Here is a 22510-nt window from a genome sequence, read left to right on the forward strand (position 1 = left end):
ATGCTGTTGACTCTTTCACCAAAATTACTGTGCATTATTTTAAATTCCAGCTTTAAGTCGACTGAGAATTCGGTGTAATCCATAACACATCAAGAAATACCAGCAATGATTTAGAAATCTGTAATTCTGGCACACAGTTCTGCTCATAATCTTTAAACTATATTTATGTTATGCTTATTCCTCCACATACATGGTATATATTTTACATAAACAAAGAATGAAGATACAGGCAACTACATTTTGGCTATACATCTGAACTTTCAGAGTTATGTGCAGCTTATTGATGTATTTATTCTACAGGCAGACATAATTTATCATAAATCATAGAAGCAGTTAAAACTCCATCCTCAGGCTGTGGCAGGCCCATTGGTACCGGCTGGCCACCATGTCATCCTCAACCAGTGGTGTCATTGGGTGCGGTAAGGAGGAGCGAAGGGTCAGCTCATGGGTCTCCCAGCTGGTGCCAGTTTTCATGACCTGAAGCCACTGCTACTTGAAAAGTAGCTCCTCGATAGGCATCACAAGGCTGAATGCACCCTATTCATGTACTCCCACCGAGGATATGTCCTTGGCAGTACTGGAAATCAAACCCGGGTCCTCTGTCTGGCAGTCAGTAGCACTGTACACTCAGCTATGGAGGCGACATAGAAGGAGTCACTAATGTATATTTGTAGTAAAATAAAATTCCCACCAACAGTAGACCTGGTATTCTCAAAAATTTATATATGTTTGACATTACGTCACTCATTGGGGGCTATCTGAAGGTTGTAGTATTCTTGAAGAATCAAGTTTACCAAAATCACTAGCAATTCTTTTTATTACTATGACTGGTTTTGACAGAATTACCCTATCCTCATCAGATCTTGTAATATTATTAGATGTACGTGCTTGTTACAACACTGAAAGTCACATAGTGATGTTGCATCAAATTGTAATAAAAAGTGGCAGAGAACAGCATGTGACAAATAAAATAACTCACAATTAAAACATATGACATGTTGTACTGATGGCGCCACTGAGGTCTCAGACAATTTGATGTGACATCACTGTGTGACTTTCAGTGTTGTAACAAGCAAGTACATCTAATAATGTTACAAGAATCCAGTGAGCACAGTGTAGATCTGCTGAAACCAATCACAGTATTAAAAAGAATTACTAGTGATCTCAGCAGACTTGATTCTTCAAAAATAATGTTCTCAAAAACATTTAAAAAATAACATTAAACATAATATGCTTAGCCATGTACACATTTGTGGAAAGAATAGGCCTTGTTTCCAAACTGTATGTATATAGTCACAAATTTAATTTTTAATGAGACAGTTCTCAGGAATGGCTTCCATGTCTTCCTTTAATGCTTGGTTTTCATGTATATCATGTATATTGCAGATGTACTTTTCTTTTTGTTTTATTTTTAATTGTATTGATACATTCATTGACTATATTTTTACCCCCCATTCTTTCCTAAAATCTCTTCTTCTGCAATTACTACCCTCCCAGGTTGTTACTTTTCACTCTTGGTTACCTTACCTCTGCTATTTCTTCTCATCAACCTGCAGTCTACATAATAGACTTAATACTACCATGCTGCTGCCAGCAGAAAATATCTTCTCTCCTAGAATTTGTTACTAATTGATCCTTCATGTCAGTCTTACTTTCCATACTTCATTATCATATCCAATGTTCTGTGTGCCCTTTGCTGTAACACCTCAATCTTTCTGACTATTTTTTTATGAGTTCACATTGATTTTCCTCAGTTCCTGAAAAAACTAAGTTTGCTTATAAAAATTCATGATTTATTATTTAAATGAAAGTTCTGGCATTTGGCTGTATAGATTGTTTATTCTATTGTACAGTCAGTATTTTGGCCATTTTCAAGTACCACAATGTTACCCATGATTAGACTTCTATAAAAGAAGTCATCATTGAAATATATTAAACCTAGTTATATAATACAGGTGTCACAGCATATAAATGAGAACATATTCACAAAATGTCTGGGGAAAAAATAAAACAAACATGTCTGGCACACATTTAGCAACTCCGCCATAAAATGATCACCAGAAATGGTCGTTACATGTGCAGGCACCATTATCTAAAGCCACCCTATCAAATTTACTAATATGTCATCATTATTGTGCAATGGAATTAACAATCTTTAGTGTAAAATTATGAAACATTCATGTAAACAGTATTATATGACTGTGGCCCCAAACTACAGGTAGATTATAATGATTTGTTGTTTTTATCTAGTATTGTTGGTGAAAAAAAAAAAAAAAAACATTATTTGCATTTCATGTGTATTAAATTAGCTAGAGCACCTCATTTGTGTAAAACTTAAAAATAAAGAAACAATAGCTGATTTCCATAAACGTCCTCTATTTACAAACATAAAGCAAAACAAAACACTAGTAGTGAAAATCCAGTGTTACATATAGAATAACATATTTCTTGGATTCAAAACAATGAAATGCCAAAATGCTTTCAAACTAGGCAAATGGTGAAGAACAGAAATTATTGCGTGTTTGTTGTGCTCTTGTAGATCACTCACTCACATACAACTTGCATTGTTTTATCAGAGAGAAAGAAAGCCATTTCACCTCTGTTTTTTATTATTCTTCCATATGCATGTAATGTTTGCTGCCATTTTTCCGATTCATTCTTATATTTAAAGTGAGCTGGCAATTTTTATTTTTGGTCAAATTTGTAATACAAAGATTTACAACATTTGTTGGATAAATATATGAACTTGCAGATGAAAGTTTATCTCTTTGAGTCCTATGCCAGCCTTCCATCTTTAAATTTTCGTGATCTTCATAAATGAGTACATACATTTCCATCAACAGAACTACTGTCAATACATTTCAAATTTCAGTAATTGTGTAAACTGAATTTGCAATCAGTAATTGGTTAAATACTACAAAAAACAATCAATAAAGGAAAAGTTCAGCATACTCATTCTGACAACATTGTTATGCCATCAGTCTGCTCATTAGCCATAAGTTTTGTAATGCATGGTGAGCTACTCTAACTTACACATAATCTGTGGGCGTATCATTAGCTTTGTGCATATTGACCGTGTCCTCACTGTAAATATGATTTTTGCTTCTGCTTTCAGTCAGTTGAAAACTAGCATGTACTGATGCACCCTATTTGTGTCGTGTATGCATTACTCCTGCATTTTTGTTTACCTAGAACTATGCAAACCTGAAGGACCTCGAAGCACACCCAGTCTTGGCAAACTTCAAAGGAAACTCTATCAACAAGCAGCTGTGTTCTGAGGAAGGTGACAACCAAAGCAGTCTCAATATAAAAAGAGCTATACTTTCACTGCTTCAGATACCAAACACAAAGTCTTCATCAGCCAGTGAGGTAAGTTGTCAGTGAGATGTATTTTTTGATTATACAAATTCTCAGTATTTATAGTGTGGTGTATATTATTACAATCTGTGTAATAATGCAAGAGAACATTTCCTTTATTTGTTGTGAGATTTTTTTTGTCTTTATTACTGTTCAAACAGGTGGATGTATTTGGAATTTGCTCAACAAATGTCCGACATAGTCAACGTGGTGATGTGACTGTTATCTCAAAATCAAGGAACTTAAACAGATGTGCTTCTCGTGAGAATCTAATACAAGAGATACTATCAACTCGATTTACAGGACAGTCGGTAGGTAAAAGTTTTATTTGACTCTTTTATGTTCACACAATTTTTTGGTATTTATCATATCAGGGGCACTACATAATGTACTCATTGGCATAACCTTAACTTCACTCTTAAATAAATTTGAGACTGTGAACTCTGTAATTGCCTTCAGGTAATCTCTTGATTAGCACTCCTACATGATTATCTGCATTATGTGCATTTAAAATTGTGGTGTTACTTGACATTTCTTATGGTTAGAAACTTTGACCAAGACAAAGTTTGTTTTATGGATCTCCTACAAAAGAACTTTGTACTTCTGTCCAGAAATATAAAAATACATTCTCAATTAAACACTTCAACTCCAGCAGTCATCAGTCCATTTTATTGTATATTAAATATGACTAAGATTACTATATTATTGTAATAAAAATAATATGAACCTCATATCAAAGCAGTCTTATATTTTATGGAATTTTTGCAGCATTTTAGAATTATTTTGAATATGTTTCAGGACTTACATGCTACACCATTGCTTGATGCAGATTTACATGTAGAACAACAAATTAAAGGTGGATTAATTGTCAGTGCTACCAGTCGTGAATCATATCTTTTCCGCCCATTTTCAAACCAGGGCAATGGAGCAAAAACCACTGTGGAAACTAAACTCACCCTTACCACACACAATGCACAACCAGCTCCACCACTTGGTATGTTCAGTTTTGTGAAATATGTGTTTTGTTTTCTAGATTATGAGCTATAAAAGCAATTTGTGCATTTGTGTTTCACAGAAAGTTTCTCTGCCCAGTTTAAAAGCAATTATTTAATTGCTGTTGAATCCAGTTACTTTGTTAATGTAACTGAAATTATCTTCAGATCATTAGTGACAAATGTTATTTAACATATACCTAACTTCTCCATATGATATTACAGCAGAGCCTCACATATGTTGGAAATATTGGCATGATTTGCTTGAGTATTTAACACAGTCCATCACAAGTAATGAGTCCTTGCTTTAATTTCAAAGTCAAAGTGCCTCTTACATAAAAATGTGCAGTTTAGCAGTTTTCCCAAAAATAAATCCTTATCTGAGTCTGTTCTGTCTGGGTATAAACTACATTTAGCAAGAAGACAACTTGGGTGTCTATAACTATTAAATAAATAATTTTTTTGCCAGCAGTTGTCTCATTGTAAAGTGTGCAAAAAATTCCATCACACCTTTCATCCTGTATTAGATATTTATTGTCAGCAGAATATTAAACTCTTGTTTTAAATTTTAAATCAGCTAATCCATCAAATTAACATAAATTGAGAGATAAAAATATTCCATTACTTACAAAATTTTTCCATATTTATTGTACTAATAGAACTGCAAGTATTCATACATCCACTTTTGATGATATGAAACTTCAGTATGTATTTACATGCTATAGGTATTAATGCTGTAATTAACACATTGTGTCAGAGAATCTGTGGGAATCAGATTTTTAGAAAAGTCACTTACTTTTTCTCTTTATATTATCTAGAACTTCTGAAATGTCAGCCGCTGCTATCACTGATCTTGTCATTCTTGATCTTTTAATGCTGTGCATATTGTCTATCTTTATGATGTTGTGAGAAGAATGTGTTTCAAATCTGCTGAACTATAATTAAATATTGCTTTCCTGTATACCTATATCTTAATAGTTGTAAAAATGTTATCATTTTTATGTTATTTAATTTATAGATTTTAATAAAATATGATATATCTGGTAAGCATTAACTGACATTGACATCTTATATAACTTCCTTGAGCAACACTCCTTTACATTTAAACTTGATCTTTTCTAGCTTCATTTAAAGTCCCTAAGTCAATAGTGTTTGAAGCACCTCATGCTTTGGAAAGTGTGCCCGGAGGAAGCAGTGCTATTACTGCTGCTCTACATGCCGCTGAAAGTTCTACAAAAGATGGAGTCACTGTTGATGCTGCAGCAAAGTTTCGAACTCTTGTTTCTGTGCTACGTCAGTCTTCTTCCGCTGATATTCTTAAGGTTTACAATGATGTAAAGGCTGGAGCTGGATTTAGCAACAAACGTGCTGCAAGGTAGTGTATGAAATCCTAAACTTTAGCTGATATATCTTATAAAAATTGCACTGAACTGTAAAATGTAATATCATATGTTTAAAAGATTCCACATGTTTCAGTGTGAAACAATGAATCTTATTCTCCAACTTTTAAAATCAGTTTTGGTGTTAGTCGGTACTCACTTCCAGTGAGTAAAGCTGTCTATCAGGGTATCAAAGTATTTGAACAACAACAAATTGTTAACTTCTACTGTGTGAAAAAGTAGGGACAACCAATTTTTATCTTATTAAGGCAAAATAATTAAGCAACATTCTTTATGCTACACATTATAACACCTTTTCAGTGTCAAGCAAGTTTTAGTGTCAAGCAAGTAACAACACTCATCACTTATTTAACTTTAACTTTTATTTTATGACAAATTTAATTAGATACTGTGAGGTGTGCATTGTAATTATTTAGTGTGGTAATTCAAGGTATAACTTGTGGATATTCTGAACATTAAAGTTCTCTGAATGAACAAAACACTATACCTACTTATGTGCTGCAAGGCATATGAAAATAATAATAAATCAAATAGATTAATCTTATCCAATTATAGATATAGTAGATCACCATCGCTGTATATTCATTGAATATGCATGCAGATACCTGCAACCAGTCACTTATAAAATATTTGTTTATTTCTATAAACTAGTTTTCAGTCCTTTTCAGGCTCATCTCCAGATGGGGGTATGCATAAGTTTCATATTTATTTTTGTATGTGCCATCTCCCAGCATCACTCTACAGATGTAAATATGTTACTTCTGCATGCCCCTTCTGAATATGAGCCTGGAGAGGCTCAAAAACTGGTTTATGGAAATAAATGAATATTTGATAAATGGCTGTTTGCAGTTATGTATAGTTATAGTCAAATAATTCAAATAGGTGTGTGTCAAAGGCAATGGTAGCTACCATTATAACACATGACATGGTATGAATAAAACATGAACACACTGTTTCAGACAAATAACGAAATCCAAATGAATAAAAATTTGAAATGTGCATAACTGGATAATCTCAGTTCAGTGTAGCACAAGCAACATAGACCACACGTAACATTTAATGGTGTATGCTGTTATGAATAATGATCATTTTGACACCCATAGGAAGATTAATTTTTAACATATAATAGTGTATGCTGATATGAATGATGATCATTTTGACACCCATAGGAAGATTAACCGATTCGTCTTGTCCAATTTTCTCATTGCAACAAAGCTCTGGGCATAAGCACTGCAAAAAGGCTACAAGATGCCTTGCGAGAGTATTCCAAATAGACTTTATGGGACACAAGTCAGGGGACCAACCTGGTATTTCCAACTTTACTGTTGCCATAAGACAAGCTCTTTGTGGATGAATGCTGTTATCACATAGGACAGTCATGACTTCTGGCATTATCATTAGAACTTGCATTGTATTACCACATGGAAAGACATGGAAATTTATGTATCCATCTAAAGTTGTGCCACCACACACACAGACATTGACTAATCTGAAGACATTCTTTCACTGTTGTTTGATGGATGTTAATGTGATCCACTTTCTTATCTTTATGAAATTTGCTACACACACTGTAGTGTAAAACATAATTGGGATGAGATATCAATGCTATTCCTTACAGTACATAATGGTGAACACTTGTCATCAAGCACAGTCATCAGCAAAAGTTTGAACTTCCTTGGTTATATGTTATGTATACTGACCCTATGCTTCCATATTGGCAGAAGGGTTACAGTATATACACTGGACCACTTACATTTGAGACTAACATGCCTCCAAACTATCAATGACTTTCCATCCCAATTTGTCTGCCGAATGAAGTCTGGCGAATGAAACATCAGTGCCATTCTGTGAACTTGGATACTCCAGATACCCCCTCTCACTCTCTCAGCAACAGTGGCCATCCTACTTTGTAACATACAGCTGTGTGTTACATACAGATGACATAAACAGAATTGAGTATTTGTGTAGAACTAGTGTGGTCAAAACACACTCAAATTTCATGTCCTTTGTGTTATATTTTCTTGTGTTAATGCTATCTTAATGACATTTTGCTGATTTATATAAACCAATGTACTCTGAGATAGACTTTAAGAGTATTCATCACCTGAATAAATTTCCATGACATGTATTATATATTTTGAGAATAAAAACACACAGGTTTTGTGGTTTCTTTTGAGTTTACTGTGTTAAGAACATACAATCAGTTTGTTCAGTATATGCATAATGGTATTTGTAGCTATCCACAACAAGACATAGTGAGTGGTGCACTATTTTCCATTTACACAATACACATTGTCACTGTAGTTCATTGGAGCAGTGATGCAAAATATAAATGACATGAAACATATGATAAATTTATATATGACTAAGTTATTGACTTAACAGTTTTCTTTTCTCAGCATTTATTTACTTTTATAATGTAGGAACCTACTACTGGATGCCTTGTTCAGGACAAGCACAGGAGATGCTGTTGAAGTTATTGCACTCCTGTTAAAATCTAAAGAAATAACTACTAACCACTGGTACCGAAGCTTGGCCTTCATTCAGCATGCATCACTGAAATCTGTTGTTTCAATATCGGTAAGTATAGAGTTTAATCAATACTTAACAACAACAAAAAATAACTACTAAAGTACTTGATTACTTGATTTTAACCAAAACAAAACAAAGATAGGGAGTTCACAATTAAAGAGTGATCATGGGATCAAATACTAAACGCATGATGTCTTGAATCATTGAAATTAAGAATTTACCGTAATGGGTAAGAGTAAATGATACAGAACCTACATAAATTGAAACCAACACAAGTATGAGCAGTTTAATTTATCTGTGACAGGTTAGTATTCTTGACATGTGAGCTATCAAGTTATTACACAACAGCTACAATGAAACCTGTAAGTTGTTGCAATATTTTGTTCTACAATAACACCTACACAACACTAAATATTATAAAAATGCTCAAATGGGTCTAAGCACTATGGGACTTACCATATGAGGTCATCAGTCCCCTAGATTTAGAACTACTTAAACCTAACTAACCTAAGGACATCATGCACGTCAATGCCCGAGGCAGGATTTGAACCTGCGACCGTAGCAGCCGCGTGGTTCCGGACTGAAGTGCCTAGAACCAGTCAGCCACTGAGGCCGGCTAAATATTATAGTTATTTATATAAATATGCAGGTTGTGTCACATGAAACTTGTCACAGTTATTTTTATCATGTTATGCAGGGCATTATCCAAAAAGTTCTCAGTAATTCATAAGCAACTCGAGTTAGTTGTAGAACCATGAGTTAATGTTATGTAAATGTTCCAGAAGAGACTGTTGGATGTTACTGTACAAGGGATGATCAAAAAGTTTCCATACAAAGGCCATACAGTCCAGAATAAAAATGCCAATCAGGTAAAATCACCATGACCACTGCAGCAATCACCCCACTGACACAGCATGCTGAAGATACCCATTTGGTAAAACACTGTTTCCTGCTGTTGGAAGAAGTCCGTAACTGCCTGCTGCATATCGTCATCTGACAGGAATTATCGACCATTCAAGGCCTCTTTTAAGGAACCAAAAGCATGATAACAAAATGGGGAGGGCTCAGAACTATAGGGCAGGTGCTCGATTGTCTCCCAATTTAGTTGGTTTGTAATGGATGAGGCTATATACTGTGTGTCTCTTGAAATAAATTAAAATAAATCTCTTTTTTACAGAGCTTACTAGACCAGAAGAATTTGCCAACAGAAGCATTCCTTGGCATCGGTTCTTTTATTGGCCGTTATTGCAGAGAACACAAGTGTGAAAATGTTGCTGAATTTGATGAAGTTCTGAGCAAATTTTCAAAGCATGTGAGTGCCAGTGTTACATCAAAGGCAGGAGAAAATCGAGTAAGTGTGCAAGTAACATTAAAACTACTAAATTATTTACTTTCAGATGGTTAGTACAATTAATAATTTATTTTCTTATCAGGTAATCGCAGCCCTTAAAGCTCTAGGGAACATCCGTCATCTTAATAATGCCCTAGGAGAGAAAGTGAAGCAACTGGCATTAGATAAATCATTGCGACCTCGAGTCCGTGTAGCAGCACTGGAGGTCATCCAAAATGATCCTTGCCGTAAGAATGTACGTACACTGTCTTATAACAATAACCTTATGGAAAATATTTTTTAAGTAATTTTAAATCCAAAATTTCTATGGTAACTGAATACAGCATTCATATGTTATTGCTATTAGAAAAATGGAAATAAAATGTAAACGCAGATTAAACTTGCTTCTGTGATTATCTCTATGACCTGTATGTTCCATATTTTTGTACAACTACTTCATTTATAATTCATATAATGAGCAACACAGCACTGTCATCCACAATTTTATTTTCTGTTGTTTATCTATCTTGTCAATCATCAGGGGGAATATTTTAAATTTACCATTTTTCTTCATGTGGTAATCTTTATATTTTAATTGGTATGTGTATTTAAAGTGGAACATAAATTGCAAAAAATTTGTGAGACTTCCTTTGGGGCTTTGAATACATCTTTATTGATCATAAGTTCACAACTGAGCAATAGCTCCTTCACTTATCATTTAGAAGGCATTATATATGCATAGACATTTCATCAAATTAAAATAAGAGAATTTTGTTGTCATCTGATATTGGGTTTTTTCTATTACATTTAAATGGTTGCATTTCTTTATTGCTTAAACTTAGCAACAGCTGTTAGAAATATGTGCTAATATTTGTTGTCAGGGACTATTATAATGAAGTTTGTTTGTATCCAACTAACCAATCATATCCTTATTTTCATTATAACATGAATGAAATGATATTTGAAAAAATGTACAGTACTGTACTCACACAATGCATTAACACTGTTCTAATTTCTAGTTTTTTATTGCAGCATGTTTGAAATTTGTATTATTATCGTTACAGTTAAAACAGGCTGCTTTGCAAATCCTCCGTGATCATGTGGAAGATTCAGAACTACGAATCAAAGCCTATCTGGCTGTGGTTGAATGTCCATGTGATAATGTGGTGAAAGCAATAAGTAATTTATTAGATAATGAACCTATCATCCAAGGTATGGGCATTTCTTACAAGTAGCGTATTTCTTGAATAATGTTGGTGATATATATTCATTATGTGTAATTATATAGGAGTGTGTAAAAAATATGTGAACAAATGCAAGAATGCACATTATTATCAAGAAGATGGAAACACTTTTATTATATACACCTATCATTAATGTAATGTAATATACGAATGGGTGCACATTTAATTTTTAAGGAACTGGAATAAACCATAGCAATTTCATGATTTAAAAAAAAATTACATTTCTTGAATATTATACTAACTCATGAAATTTTTTTTCAGTTGGTTCCTTTGTTGTTTCCCACTTGAAAAATCTTCAGGCGTCAACAGATCCTAGCAAAGCAGAGGCCAAAGAGAAACTTGGGCAATTAAAAGCTAAGAAAACATTTTCCAGTGATATTCGAAAATACTCACAGAATTATGAACTTTCGTACGCTATTGATGCCCTGAATGCTGGAGCATCAGTTGAATCAAATGTCATATTCTCACAATCGTCATATTTGCCCAGATCTGTCTCTCTAAACTTGACAGCAGATATTTTTGGACATTCCTACAATGTTTTTGAGGTATGTGTCACATTAATTCTTTTTAATGGGGATGCCATATCATAGCAATATTTATAATAAGTGGAAAATGTTTCATACTTGTTTACATCATCAGTTCCAATACACCGTTTTTAGTGTACTATTAAAAATCCACGTGTTGTTAACGTTACACATTTTTCAGTGACTGTATATTTCTTATTGTTCATGTTCATTATTATCATTTTTAAAGCCATATGACATGAGTAGATATGAAAAATGATATAAAACCTGTGTGTGTCACACAGAGGGAAAAATTTAAAATGTCTGAGAGATACACATATAAATTAATAAATTGTTTTAACTATCAAAATAGAATGAGGGGAATGATATAGTGGAGAACTTACAATCTGGATGACCCATTAAATGCAATTACTGTGGAATTGATTCTCAGACAGAGGATGAGCCTGCATTTTATAGCTGACTTCCACCACAGGTAGCGCAGGGAAAGGAAAACATGTTAGCTCTTCTTCTCAATGCTGCCTGTAAAATTTTAATTTCTTTTTCCAGGATTAATATTGTTCTGGGCAGTAGTATAAGACAGAATATGTAAAGCCATTGCTGGTGGTGTCTTGTCACAGCAAAACAATATTATGCCTTTATTAAGTCATGAGAGATATATGGATTATTAACAAAAACATGTAAAATACACACAGAATGTAGTTGGAGCTGTTAATAGTTATCTTTTGAAAATAACTTATACATAAGTGTCCATTCATATTGTTGCACTTAGATTATTTCAAAGGAGATGTATAGACCTACAACAGAAATATGACAAGGAAATGCATTTGTAATCAATCATGTGTTATTTTCCTGTTCAATGACAAATATGAAGCTAAATCTATTAGTTCAACTTTGGACTGCAAAGAACAAATTGTTTTTCTAACACAAACTTCTATTTTGCATTTTCATAGATTGCTGCACGAACAGAAAATCTGGACCATGTCATTGAATCATACTTGGGACCTAAGGGATATATTGAGTCAGAGGATGACGATGAAATTGTAGATAAATTCCAGGAAAAGTATAAAACTTTGGCCAGCAGGATATCAGAGAGATTTGAGAAAACATTCAGACAGAAGCGATCAGTTTCAAAAGATGCTGTGGAGAATATCCGCCAACAGGTAAATTCTGTCACTAAAAGTAATCAGTCTACATATTTTTCTACTGATTAATTGCTAATAGAAATCTTCATTGACATTACCATACCAAAGTAAATTTTCTGGTTATGACTGTGATTTCTTGTGTAGTTCATTAGAAACTACATTAAAATAAATCACTTCAAACTTTAAAACTTTCATACTGTTGTGTCAAGTCAAATATATGCATGGTTTTTGTTTCAGGCTTATAATTCCTTACTGCCTTCACAGAAAGACAGAAGTCTTGATTTGGATTTATCCCTTAAAACATTTGGATCAGAACTTGCTTGGTTTAATTATGATGGGAAACATGAGCAAAAATCTTCTGAACATGTAGTTGATGAAGTATTTGACACAATTAATGAAGGACTACAAAAAAGCAAGAAATTTAACGTATGTAATATCTCTAAATACTAAGTTATTTAAATATCAAAGAGGTAAATGTAACTGTGCATACAATAGTACACTGTTATTTATGATTCAGCTAACATCATTTTACTTCATTTATTGCTTTATATAGAGAGTTTCCAATTATTGCCCACAATGTAGTTACTGGTATACAAGTTTATGATTTACTAAAATTGTCAGTATTTTATCCATTATTGAAACTACAGTTGCTTTCCATTTTTGCTTCAATTTTGAGATAGTGCCATTTGGCTGACACCGGCTAAGTTAACATAGCATTTGTGAAAACCAGTTTCTTGTAGTTTATTGTTGGATTAGATTTGTTAAAATGTCAGTAATCTATTGTGGATTGTGGCCTACTGTGGCAGCCGGGTGAAGCTGAGTAGATTATACACAATTAGTGTACCTATCACCTGTCACTTACTTGAAACTGATAAAATAAAATTGCTAATGTACCAAACAATGGAAAAATCGAGGGTGGAATGTAACAATATTATGAAAAGGATAGTTGCTACCCACCATATAGTGGAGATGCTGAGTTGCAGATAGCCACAACAAAAACACTGTCACACGATAAGCTTTCCGAGAGGCTTTTGGGTTTGGGGGGGGGGGGGGGGGAACACACACACACACACACACACACACACACACACACACACACACACAGTCGAGAGGTTAGACAGAAGGCGGGGGGGAGGGGGGGGGGAGGAAAAAGAGAGAAGTAAAAAAACTGGGTGCACCCCAGCCTCTTCCTTACCCCATCTTATTGTCTCTCCCTCATGCACTACTGTTCATAGTCTGGCTTCAGCTGCCAGAGACAGTGATTTGTGTGTTTGAGTGTGTGTGTGTGTGTGTGTGTGTGTGTGTGTGTGTGTTGGCTGAAAGCTTACTGTGTAATAGTCTTTTTGTTGTGCCTATCTGCAACTCAGCATCTCTGCTAAATGGTGAGTATCAACTGTCCTTTTCATAATATAATTATTAATGTATGGTATATTAGTGATTCATTTGGAGTAGCAATAGAGCCAAAAACACCACAAGCCATTCTGCCTTGCACTAATGTTAACCTAGTTGAGAAATTATGATTATGACATGGTTATTTTGCCTGTTTTAAATATCAAGTCTAATCCAGTGTTGGAAAAAAACCACCATAATTATATGTCAGGTGTGGTGGTTTTCAATCATTATTCAGCTATGGAGGTCCAAAAGCTCAATAACTTTTCAAGTCTAATCCAGTTATGAATAAAAATGAGGAAAGAAGGCATAAACAGGGCCTAGTAAACCTGATGTTGAACATGTTTTAAAAAACTATAAAGCCAAAGGAAGTGAGCTGTGTTAATGAAATCTTCTTTTCTTATTTCTAGATAGGTATCATTCCATAAAAAATTACCAGGTGTCAGTTCCATTAGTTACTTGAATCTCTAATGTAAAATTCTAAAGAAATCTTTAGGAAGTTTACTTAAGTATTATCATGCTTATGTCAATGTAAGTAACATTTTTTGTTTGATAATATCAATCTTCTTGGTATTCCAGTATGACTTTGAGCCTCACTTTACATTCCTGGATTCAGAGTTGTCATACCCAACAAATCTTGGTTTTCCACTGAAGTTAGCCATTGATGGAAGTATTGCTGCACGTCTGAAACTTAATGGTGAAGTAGATGTTCGTTCTATACTCCGTCAACCAGAAAATGCAGCCTTCAGGCTAGAGTTTGTTCCAAGGTAAATTTATATATTAATTGGTAATGCCTGTTAGTCTGGTGTGTGTGTGTGTGTGTGTGTGTGTGTGTGTGTGTGTGTGTGTGTGTGTGTGTGTGTGTTCGAACAGTAATATCCATCAAATGTAGCATTTAACTGAAACATGATTTTCATACAAAGAAACAGACTGTAACAGATTCAGTAATGCAAGATTATAATGTCCCCTTGCCACTATGTAACGTATCTTTCTCAGTAGTTTTCATTTAGCCTAAAAAATACAATCGAAAGAAAAAAAAATGTTTAAATCATTTGAACATTCAAAAATACCTTGTAGAAGAAAGGAAGGTCGTGGCATTAATGTTTCCAGCAAAAATGGCAATAAATACTATATCATTATCAATACGAAGATTTAAAAAATGTCACTTTAAACATATGAGTTTTATCTTGGACAGTTACATCTCAGCCCTTTAGTACTGATCTTCAATTTATGCAGTAGACTTAAGTTAAAATGTTGAACCACTGACAAACTTAATTCCTGAGAGACTTTTTTAATGAGAGGAAGTAGTATCTGACATTTCACACTAAGAAATTTCTATTAAGGTTTCATTGTTCTTAGATACTTCCAAAGAACTTCTGCAAACATGCAATTACTCCTCAGCAACATTAGTATTAAAGATATTCTTTTTTAGTCCAGGAAAATGATTATGAGTTTCAGAGTAATATTGAGGATGGAAATTGTAGTGACGTAGTATGAAAATGCGTAGGATATTTGGGTACATCATTAGTTGCTTTGTGATTTGATTTTTGAGAAGCTTTAGTATCTCAGAGTTTTTTTGTAAACAGAAATCGCTAGTTTTGTCCAGCATTTCCTTAAAACTGCAATAGATATAGTATTGTTCCTTTCCTACCATCATAATAAAGTTGCCCTGATTGTGAAGGTTGGTTTGGACACCAGTTTCTTACAATTCATGGTCCTATTAGAGGCAGTATGCCTTTGATATTTGAAAAGATTTACACATGAATTTATTGGGGGACCCAAGTTTAATGAGGATTTTGAATCATGGTGCCATTTGGCATTTGTTTTACATTAACAATTAGTTACCAGAAGTGATAGAAACGATAAGTGACAGAAGCTAAATCCTAGGTTTGTCTGGGAATCAGTGCCTATATCTTTGGGTTTGTAATCTGGCACTTAACCCACTGAGCCCCACATTCCTGAGTAGAATTTAAAAATTTAAAGTCATGTGGTGAATGTAGGTACAACAAAATGCAGCGGAATAGAAATAACAGAAATAATATTTTTGTACTCTGAATATTATCAGTTCAACAGATGGTTTACTTTTATAAGTACTGGTATATTACATGTTTGATCTAATTGTAAGTTTAAATAAAGTAAAAAATCAGAATGAAGAGAAGCAAGGAAGGTATATAGTTGCTGGGGCAACAATAACTGCAAGATAGATAGATCAAGGCTTAACATTTCATCCAGGACAGTGTCACTAGATAGTGGACACATCATAAATTAAATAAGAATGGACTTAACTACTCCAAACTTACAGCATACCCATAAGTAATTTTGGGGAACGTAAAGCTGAATGGCTAGATGGGAATTAGAAATCTACTCACACTGAATGTAAGTCCATTCTTTTAACAATTGTGATTTCTCACTTGATAACAATGACTGCAGGAAGTGTGATTTTAGATACCACTGCTTCAGACGTTTTACTTCCTAAAATGAAAGAAAGCTATCTCATAATTAACTTCATCCAAAGAAAAACAAATAATTTACTAGTAATTTGACTCAAAGAAAGTCATATATGTTTTTTTTCAGGTGCTTTAGAAATAATTACAAGTTATTGTTATGAGGCCTGAGAGCAGGTTACAAGTAATGAATGACTTGGGTTTTCCAAAAAATTTGTACATGGAAGAAATGTTATAGAAAGTGAATATTAAACCAAATGAGACAAAACACAGACAGTATTAGAGAGGAAGTAATAAAATGAAATATGTATTATGATATAGTCAACTATAAAAATGTATAGCACTGAAATGGCCACCAAATTATGTCAAAGTGGAATGAGACTGCAACCATTGTCTGGGAATTGTCTAAGAATTAAGTTGCATTTGACCTGGAATTGGCCTGCATACATTAGGTGCCTTGTGATTTACTGTTTATTGTAAGAAGCATGCAAAATTTGTTACATATAAATCAGATTATAAAAAAATAAAATTCATGATAAGGTAGGACATGTCTGGTACAGATGTGAGAAGTACTTTCTATGGAAATATGATGGTTAGAAAAATGAACTTAATTTTATATGAAAGCTTGTTGGCAGTTTATATGGTTAGGGTGTTAAAATTTTCACATTTCGTGTTACTTGTGTATCACTTATTCATGTTAATTTCATATGTACCTTATATTTCACATATATGAAAGCTTGCAACTACAGAAACTAATGAATCTAAATATTTACGTTGCCAGTGCTGCAGTAGAACTTACTGGAAAGCTGCTTGTTGATGCCTATGTTGTGGAAGGTGGCTTAAAATTGGATTACAATGTGCATTCATCAACGGGTATCAATGTTGCAGTACATAACTTGAATGATCTTGGCATAGACATTAAAGTTGGCCTGCCTGTGAAGAAACAAGATATTATTGATGTGAAAACAGATGTTCTTACTACAGTTAAGGAAAGAGGGCATCCAGAAACTTCCACACCACTTCATTTTAACTTGCAAGGGTAATCAAATCTATTTTCCTTAGAATTAGTTAATTACATAAATGCACTGTATGAGTGGAAGAATAGTCTTTTATTTGTTCATTTGTGAGCTGAATAATGTTGTTATTATAACAACATCCACTACCATTGTAACTAGTATTTCCAATCATTTGATTTTCAGAATTAATATATTTATTAGTACTACTTTTCACATACAGACATGTTGTATAGTGGTGGTCAGGTGGTTTTTGACTTGGGCTGATGCATTTAGCTACCACTTGATTATGAATATGCAGTTGAGACTAACCATTAGTAAACTAAAAAACATTATTTACAGTCAAAGGCAGGACAATATTAACATTTTATACATAATGACTGTATACCATAGTAGTTGATTATTTTATGGAAATAATATTTTTCAAAACTTTTTACTCAGTTCAACTCCCATCACTTGACTGAAGCTACAGTTTTACTGTTTTATATGTACGGACAGTAGAGTTACCTTTTTTTCACTTGTTGTTGTTGTGCAAACTAAATATCCCGTCTCTTACTACAAGGAAACTCTTAGTCATATGTGAAGAAATACCTGTATTTCATGTTCACATTTCATATTCAGAATTAAAATGTCTTTGCTTTGAGTGTATAATGCTGAGAGTGTTTAAGAAAGATTATTTTCTCATTGATGTCTCAAGTTAATAAAAATCGTGATAACCTGCCTTACTTTCTGTAATTTTCTTAGAAATATATTCATGAGCAGTTTTTGAAAGAATTCATCATCTCATTGCAGATTTCTATTTACCATTTGTTTCATTTTGCCTTAGATAATGTCACACACAGGAAATAATAATAATAATATACCAACATTTTCAGAATAGTTATTAATTTATTTTGCTGGATGTATGTTTAAAAAAAAAGGTCATAAAATTCTTTCCTTAAAAGCTCTTTAGTGCCAAAATATAGTAAATAATTTAGAGCAGTACCTTGGCGCAAAATGTTTGTTTGAATTGACTGTAATCAACCTTTGTCTGCTTGTTCATGTACTGTTATATTTTATTTGCATATCCAAAAGATGAAATTGCTTTATCTTGCTATTCAACTTTGTATGTTCAGCTCACTTAGCGCTATGAAGGTAGCTTTTTCACTTTATTTTCTTTTATATGTCTCTGTCCCCTTGTATGATAGTTTAATGAGAAAAATGTGTCGTAGCATCATGAACTGTCATGCAAGAGATACATCACACTAAAATTTAATTTTTTTGAAACACTTTACAGAAATGACTACAAACAGTATCGTGGGTGTTTCGACCAGTTATCTCCAGTGAGTGGTTTGACATTCTGTGGTAATGTGAGTGTTCCTTGGGTTTCACCAACACATGCTGCTGCCTTTTATCCTCTTAATGGGCCTAGTCATCTGTCTGTCAGTATTGAGGCTGATGATGTATCAGAATACCACTTCCGAGCTGAACTTAAGAAGGACGGTATGTCCACAATTCAGATATTTACTGCAAAATTTTATCAATAAGAAAAGATTTACAAAATGCTATATCACATAAATATTGTTAATAGTCTTCATTGTGAATACTGATAGTAAAAATATGCTGCTGATCAGATATGAAATAAATAACTGGATTTGAGGCCCTCAGAAAAAGTATGGCATTTAATTTGAGTATTTATCTTTGAATTTAATTTTCAGGGTCAGCATTTAAATCTGCTGAAGTTCTCTTTGATACACCTGGCTCTGGTGCTGATCGTAAAGTGTTGTTGCTAGTTGAAAGAAAAGAAAAACCTCATCAAGGAGTCACAGCAACTCTGAAATCTGCATGGAAAGAAGTTGTTGCTGAAGGTAAAATGTGTTGTTTTTTGTGGTTCATGTGTTCTTACTATTATAATTTTTGTGGGTTGAGAAGTTAGAGTCATTATTGGACGGAGAAATAATGAGATTTTTTAATGATTTTTTTTGTTAAATACTTACTTTGGAATAATTAGTGCATTTGTCTTGAAAGATGATGCATTCACTTTTGCAATGAAATAAAACTGTCATTGGCACACATACTAGAATTTCTGCCCAAATTTCAAGTTGATGTCATTGAAGTAGATGAGTATCATATTATAGTTCTTTTTTCCAATAGCACTCTACACAGTCTTTTATGGGATATTGTCATGTTGAAGGAAACGTCTTTCCTCTGATATTGACCTAGTCTGTGCAGCCAGTAATAGCAAAGCTTTCAATTGAGTGGTATGCAAGCCATTTGAAGTTCCAAATAACTTCTAAGACTAACTTGCTTTCAAAACACAAATATTGAAGTTTTGGCCTTAGTTTTACATGCTTTACCTATATTACACACCGGCTATGGGTATATTCTCAAAATATTATTATGTTTGATCTAGATGTCAGCAGTCTTGGGTAAAATATATGCTTTTTCCAACTTCTCTAGGACATACTAACTATGTGCACTTCAGATGATGTATGAAGAATGGACAATAAATGACACATATTCATTGGTTTGTCTTTCATACAGTAAGAAAGTATTTAGACTAAAAAAGTTAACTGTTATGAGAAACTATGTAGGAGTGTTCCACATGGAGTGCCGCAGCATGTTTTCTGCTATCAAAATCATCTTACAGTCAGTTATTATTTAAGATCATTTTTCGTAGGATACATTAGTTTTCAAAAGCCACTGACCTAAAGCTCAGTCTTCTAGACTGTTATTCACTTTTAATCACACAAATTATTTCAAATACTTGCCGAAATAATAGCTGAAGCAACTTAAAAATACTTTATTGTTGTTTTCAAATATAATAGAAAAGTTCTGGTAGAATGTAAAGAAATTAGGTGTAAAGGAGGATGTAAAGGAGAAAACATTCTCTCTCTCTGTCTCTCTCTCTCTCTCTCTCTCTCTCTCTCTCTCTCTCTCTCTCACACACACACACACACACACACACACACACACACACACACAAATAAAAAAGACAATGTTATCATTCTTTTTTATGTGCCTGTCAACAACTCATCTTTTATACTACTTCGTGAACTGTCTCCTTTACCCCTAATTTATTTGCTGTTGGTTTCATCGTGCTTGGTGTTTTCCTGTAGTTTATAAGAAAGTACATATGACCATTGTCTCACTGTCTTCCTCAGTTAACCTTACTATGATATGGTTGAAGTTTTATAGCTTGCCCAAATGCCTCAGTTGTGTTCTAGAACTGATGTATTTAACTGTGTGTACTTTGTGAATTTTCAGTAATTTGATAATATGTAGCTGCTGACATAGAGCAATATGAAGTAGTTTATCTGAAGTGAGGCAAGAAAGCACACATAAAAAAGTTGCTAATACTTTATGAAATGTACTGATTTGATACTATTGTAAAAAAACTCTCATTAAAGTAGCCTTCTTATTCTACAGGTCTCTTAATAGATGATAACAATGAAAAGTCAGTGTCAGCCAAACTTGTTATTGATGCAGATGAATATTCAGTCAAGGGTGGTGTTAAAATTTCTGGCAATCCAAATCGCCAAGTATACAAACCAGTCCTTGAATATAAGGCTCCTTCTAAGGAAAATAATGTAAAAGTTAAAAAGGCACATAAGACACCAGAAGGAATTACTGTTGATGGTATGTAAAATCGAATTATTATTTTGTTGATTTTGCACCAGGGAATACTGTTAGTAACATTACTTTTGACCAAAACCACACCTTAATGTATTTTCTGATCTTTCAAATTTAATGTAACGCTAACAAAATTCAACATTTTCGTTCAAGTAAGTATCTTACAAAAGTTCCTCTGAACCAAGTATGCTTTTATTTTATTTTCAGGAGCAATTGTGGTTGAAAGGGATTATGGCAAGAATAAATATACATTCCAAGATCTGGCCCTGAAGACACCGAAGGGTAAGTATTTCATCTGCCAGCAATTTCTTTAATTTTATTGAGGCTAATGTTCTGTTAATTAACAAGGAAATTCCAATCCCAAAATTAAAAGCAGAATATTGCTGATTTTTCAGATGAATGTTTAAAATTTAGTAAGGTCTTATAGTATTTAATGTCATTACATGTTTACAACTGTTTGTTCCTGACTGCCGCATCATTAGTTTTTCTTCTCATATTTCAATATGTCATCTTGCTGCATTTTGTCATTTTAGCTTCTTCTGCTCTCCCTTCTTTATTTTCATTATTTATTTGTCCATTGACTGTTTTCAACAGTGGTGTGGGACACATCAAAGTACATGTCATACACAGCTCTAATCACTTAACCATAAATAAATTAGATACTCAGTTACTATTGTAGCTGGTCTAGAAACATTCACACACAATACATATACTTAATTGATCCATTCATAATAACTTCATTGTCATCATGATCTTACACTTTTATCTTCATTTTTCCGACCAAAACTACAGACAGAATATTGCTACTCTTTTTTGTCTGACTGACCACATACAGTTGCAGCATACACAAATGGATTTGCAAAACAATAAAAAAACTCCTAAGTAGAGTTATTTTTAATTCTACTCTCAATTTCATTTCATGTTCCAACCTCTTGAGGTATGATAACAATTCATTCTAAAGTAACATTTGTTGTGGATCACACACTTTTTGAGATTGTGTTCTTTTTACACATTCTATGTGAAAGCTTGTACAGTTACATGTAGTGTAGCAATGGTAATAAATATTTATTTGCAAGTCACCAAGGTAGACTGTGACCATAAACACACTTTTTGCACTTCTGTAATTTAAATATTTATTTTAAATGAAACTTGGTTTTGTAACTAATCCAATAGTACTTAAAGTATTCCATTCTGACATCTTCCATGATGCAGAGATCTGAATACCTAAATTATTTCAGTCTGACATAATCTGCTGTGCAGACATTTGAAAACCTTATTGAAGCAAAGCAGACTGAATTGTCTGTGAAGGTTTAATTATATACTATTCTCAATGTATTTTCTGGTCAACATGCATTCTCACCAGTTTCATGGTATGCGCTATTGCAAAATCTGACCCACTGAACATCATATCTAGGTTTGCAATTTTCCAGTCTGTGTGTAATTATTTCATTCCCATTAACTGGTATTCATCAGTAAGTTTATACAAAGCTTCACCTATGTTGCTCACTATTATTAAATAATCTACGAACAA

General features: G+C 33.5%; 1 protein-coding gene across 4 annotated transcripts in view; it reads left to right on the top strand.

The window, feature by feature from the left end:
• The window catches only part of LOC126185194 (apolipophorins), a 126039-nt gene that overhangs the window by 34997 nt on the left and 68532 nt on the right, over nt 1-22510 (top strand). For all 4 annotated transcript variants that reach the window (XM_049928063.1, XM_049928065.1, XM_049928062.1 and 1 more), the window contains exons 4-20: nt 3193-3369; nt 3519-3668; nt 4156-4351; nt 5472-5724; nt 8173-8329; nt 9459-9632; nt 9715-9867; nt 10676-10823; nt 11117-11400; nt 12330-12539; nt 12759-12947; nt 14490-14677; nt 17136-17393; nt 18644-18849; nt 19065-19214; nt 20776-20985; nt 21187-21261. In XM_049928063.1, the coding sequence (XP_049784020.1) occupies nt 3193-3369; nt 3519-3668; nt 4156-4351; nt 5472-5724; nt 8173-8329; nt 9459-9632; nt 9715-9867; nt 10676-10823; nt 11117-11400; nt 12330-12539; nt 12759-12947; nt 14490-14677; nt 17136-17393; nt 18644-18849; nt 19065-19214; nt 20776-20985; nt 21187-21261 (3178 nt within the window). The remainder of the gene's footprint in view (nt 1-3192; nt 3370-3518; nt 3669-4155; nt 4352-5471; nt 5725-8172; nt 8330-9458; nt 9633-9714; nt 9868-10675; nt 10824-11116; nt 11401-12329; nt 12540-12758; nt 12948-14489; nt 14678-17135; nt 17394-18643; nt 18850-19064; nt 19215-20775; nt 20986-21186; nt 21262-22510) is intronic.

This window comes from Schistocerca cancellata, chromosome 4 (assembly GCF_023864275.1).
Source record: "Schistocerca cancellata isolate TAMUIC-IGC-003103 chromosome 4, iqSchCanc2.1, whole genome shotgun sequence".
NCBI classification, from domain to species: Eukaryota; Metazoa; Arthropoda; class Insecta; order Orthoptera; family Acrididae; genus Schistocerca; species Schistocerca cancellata.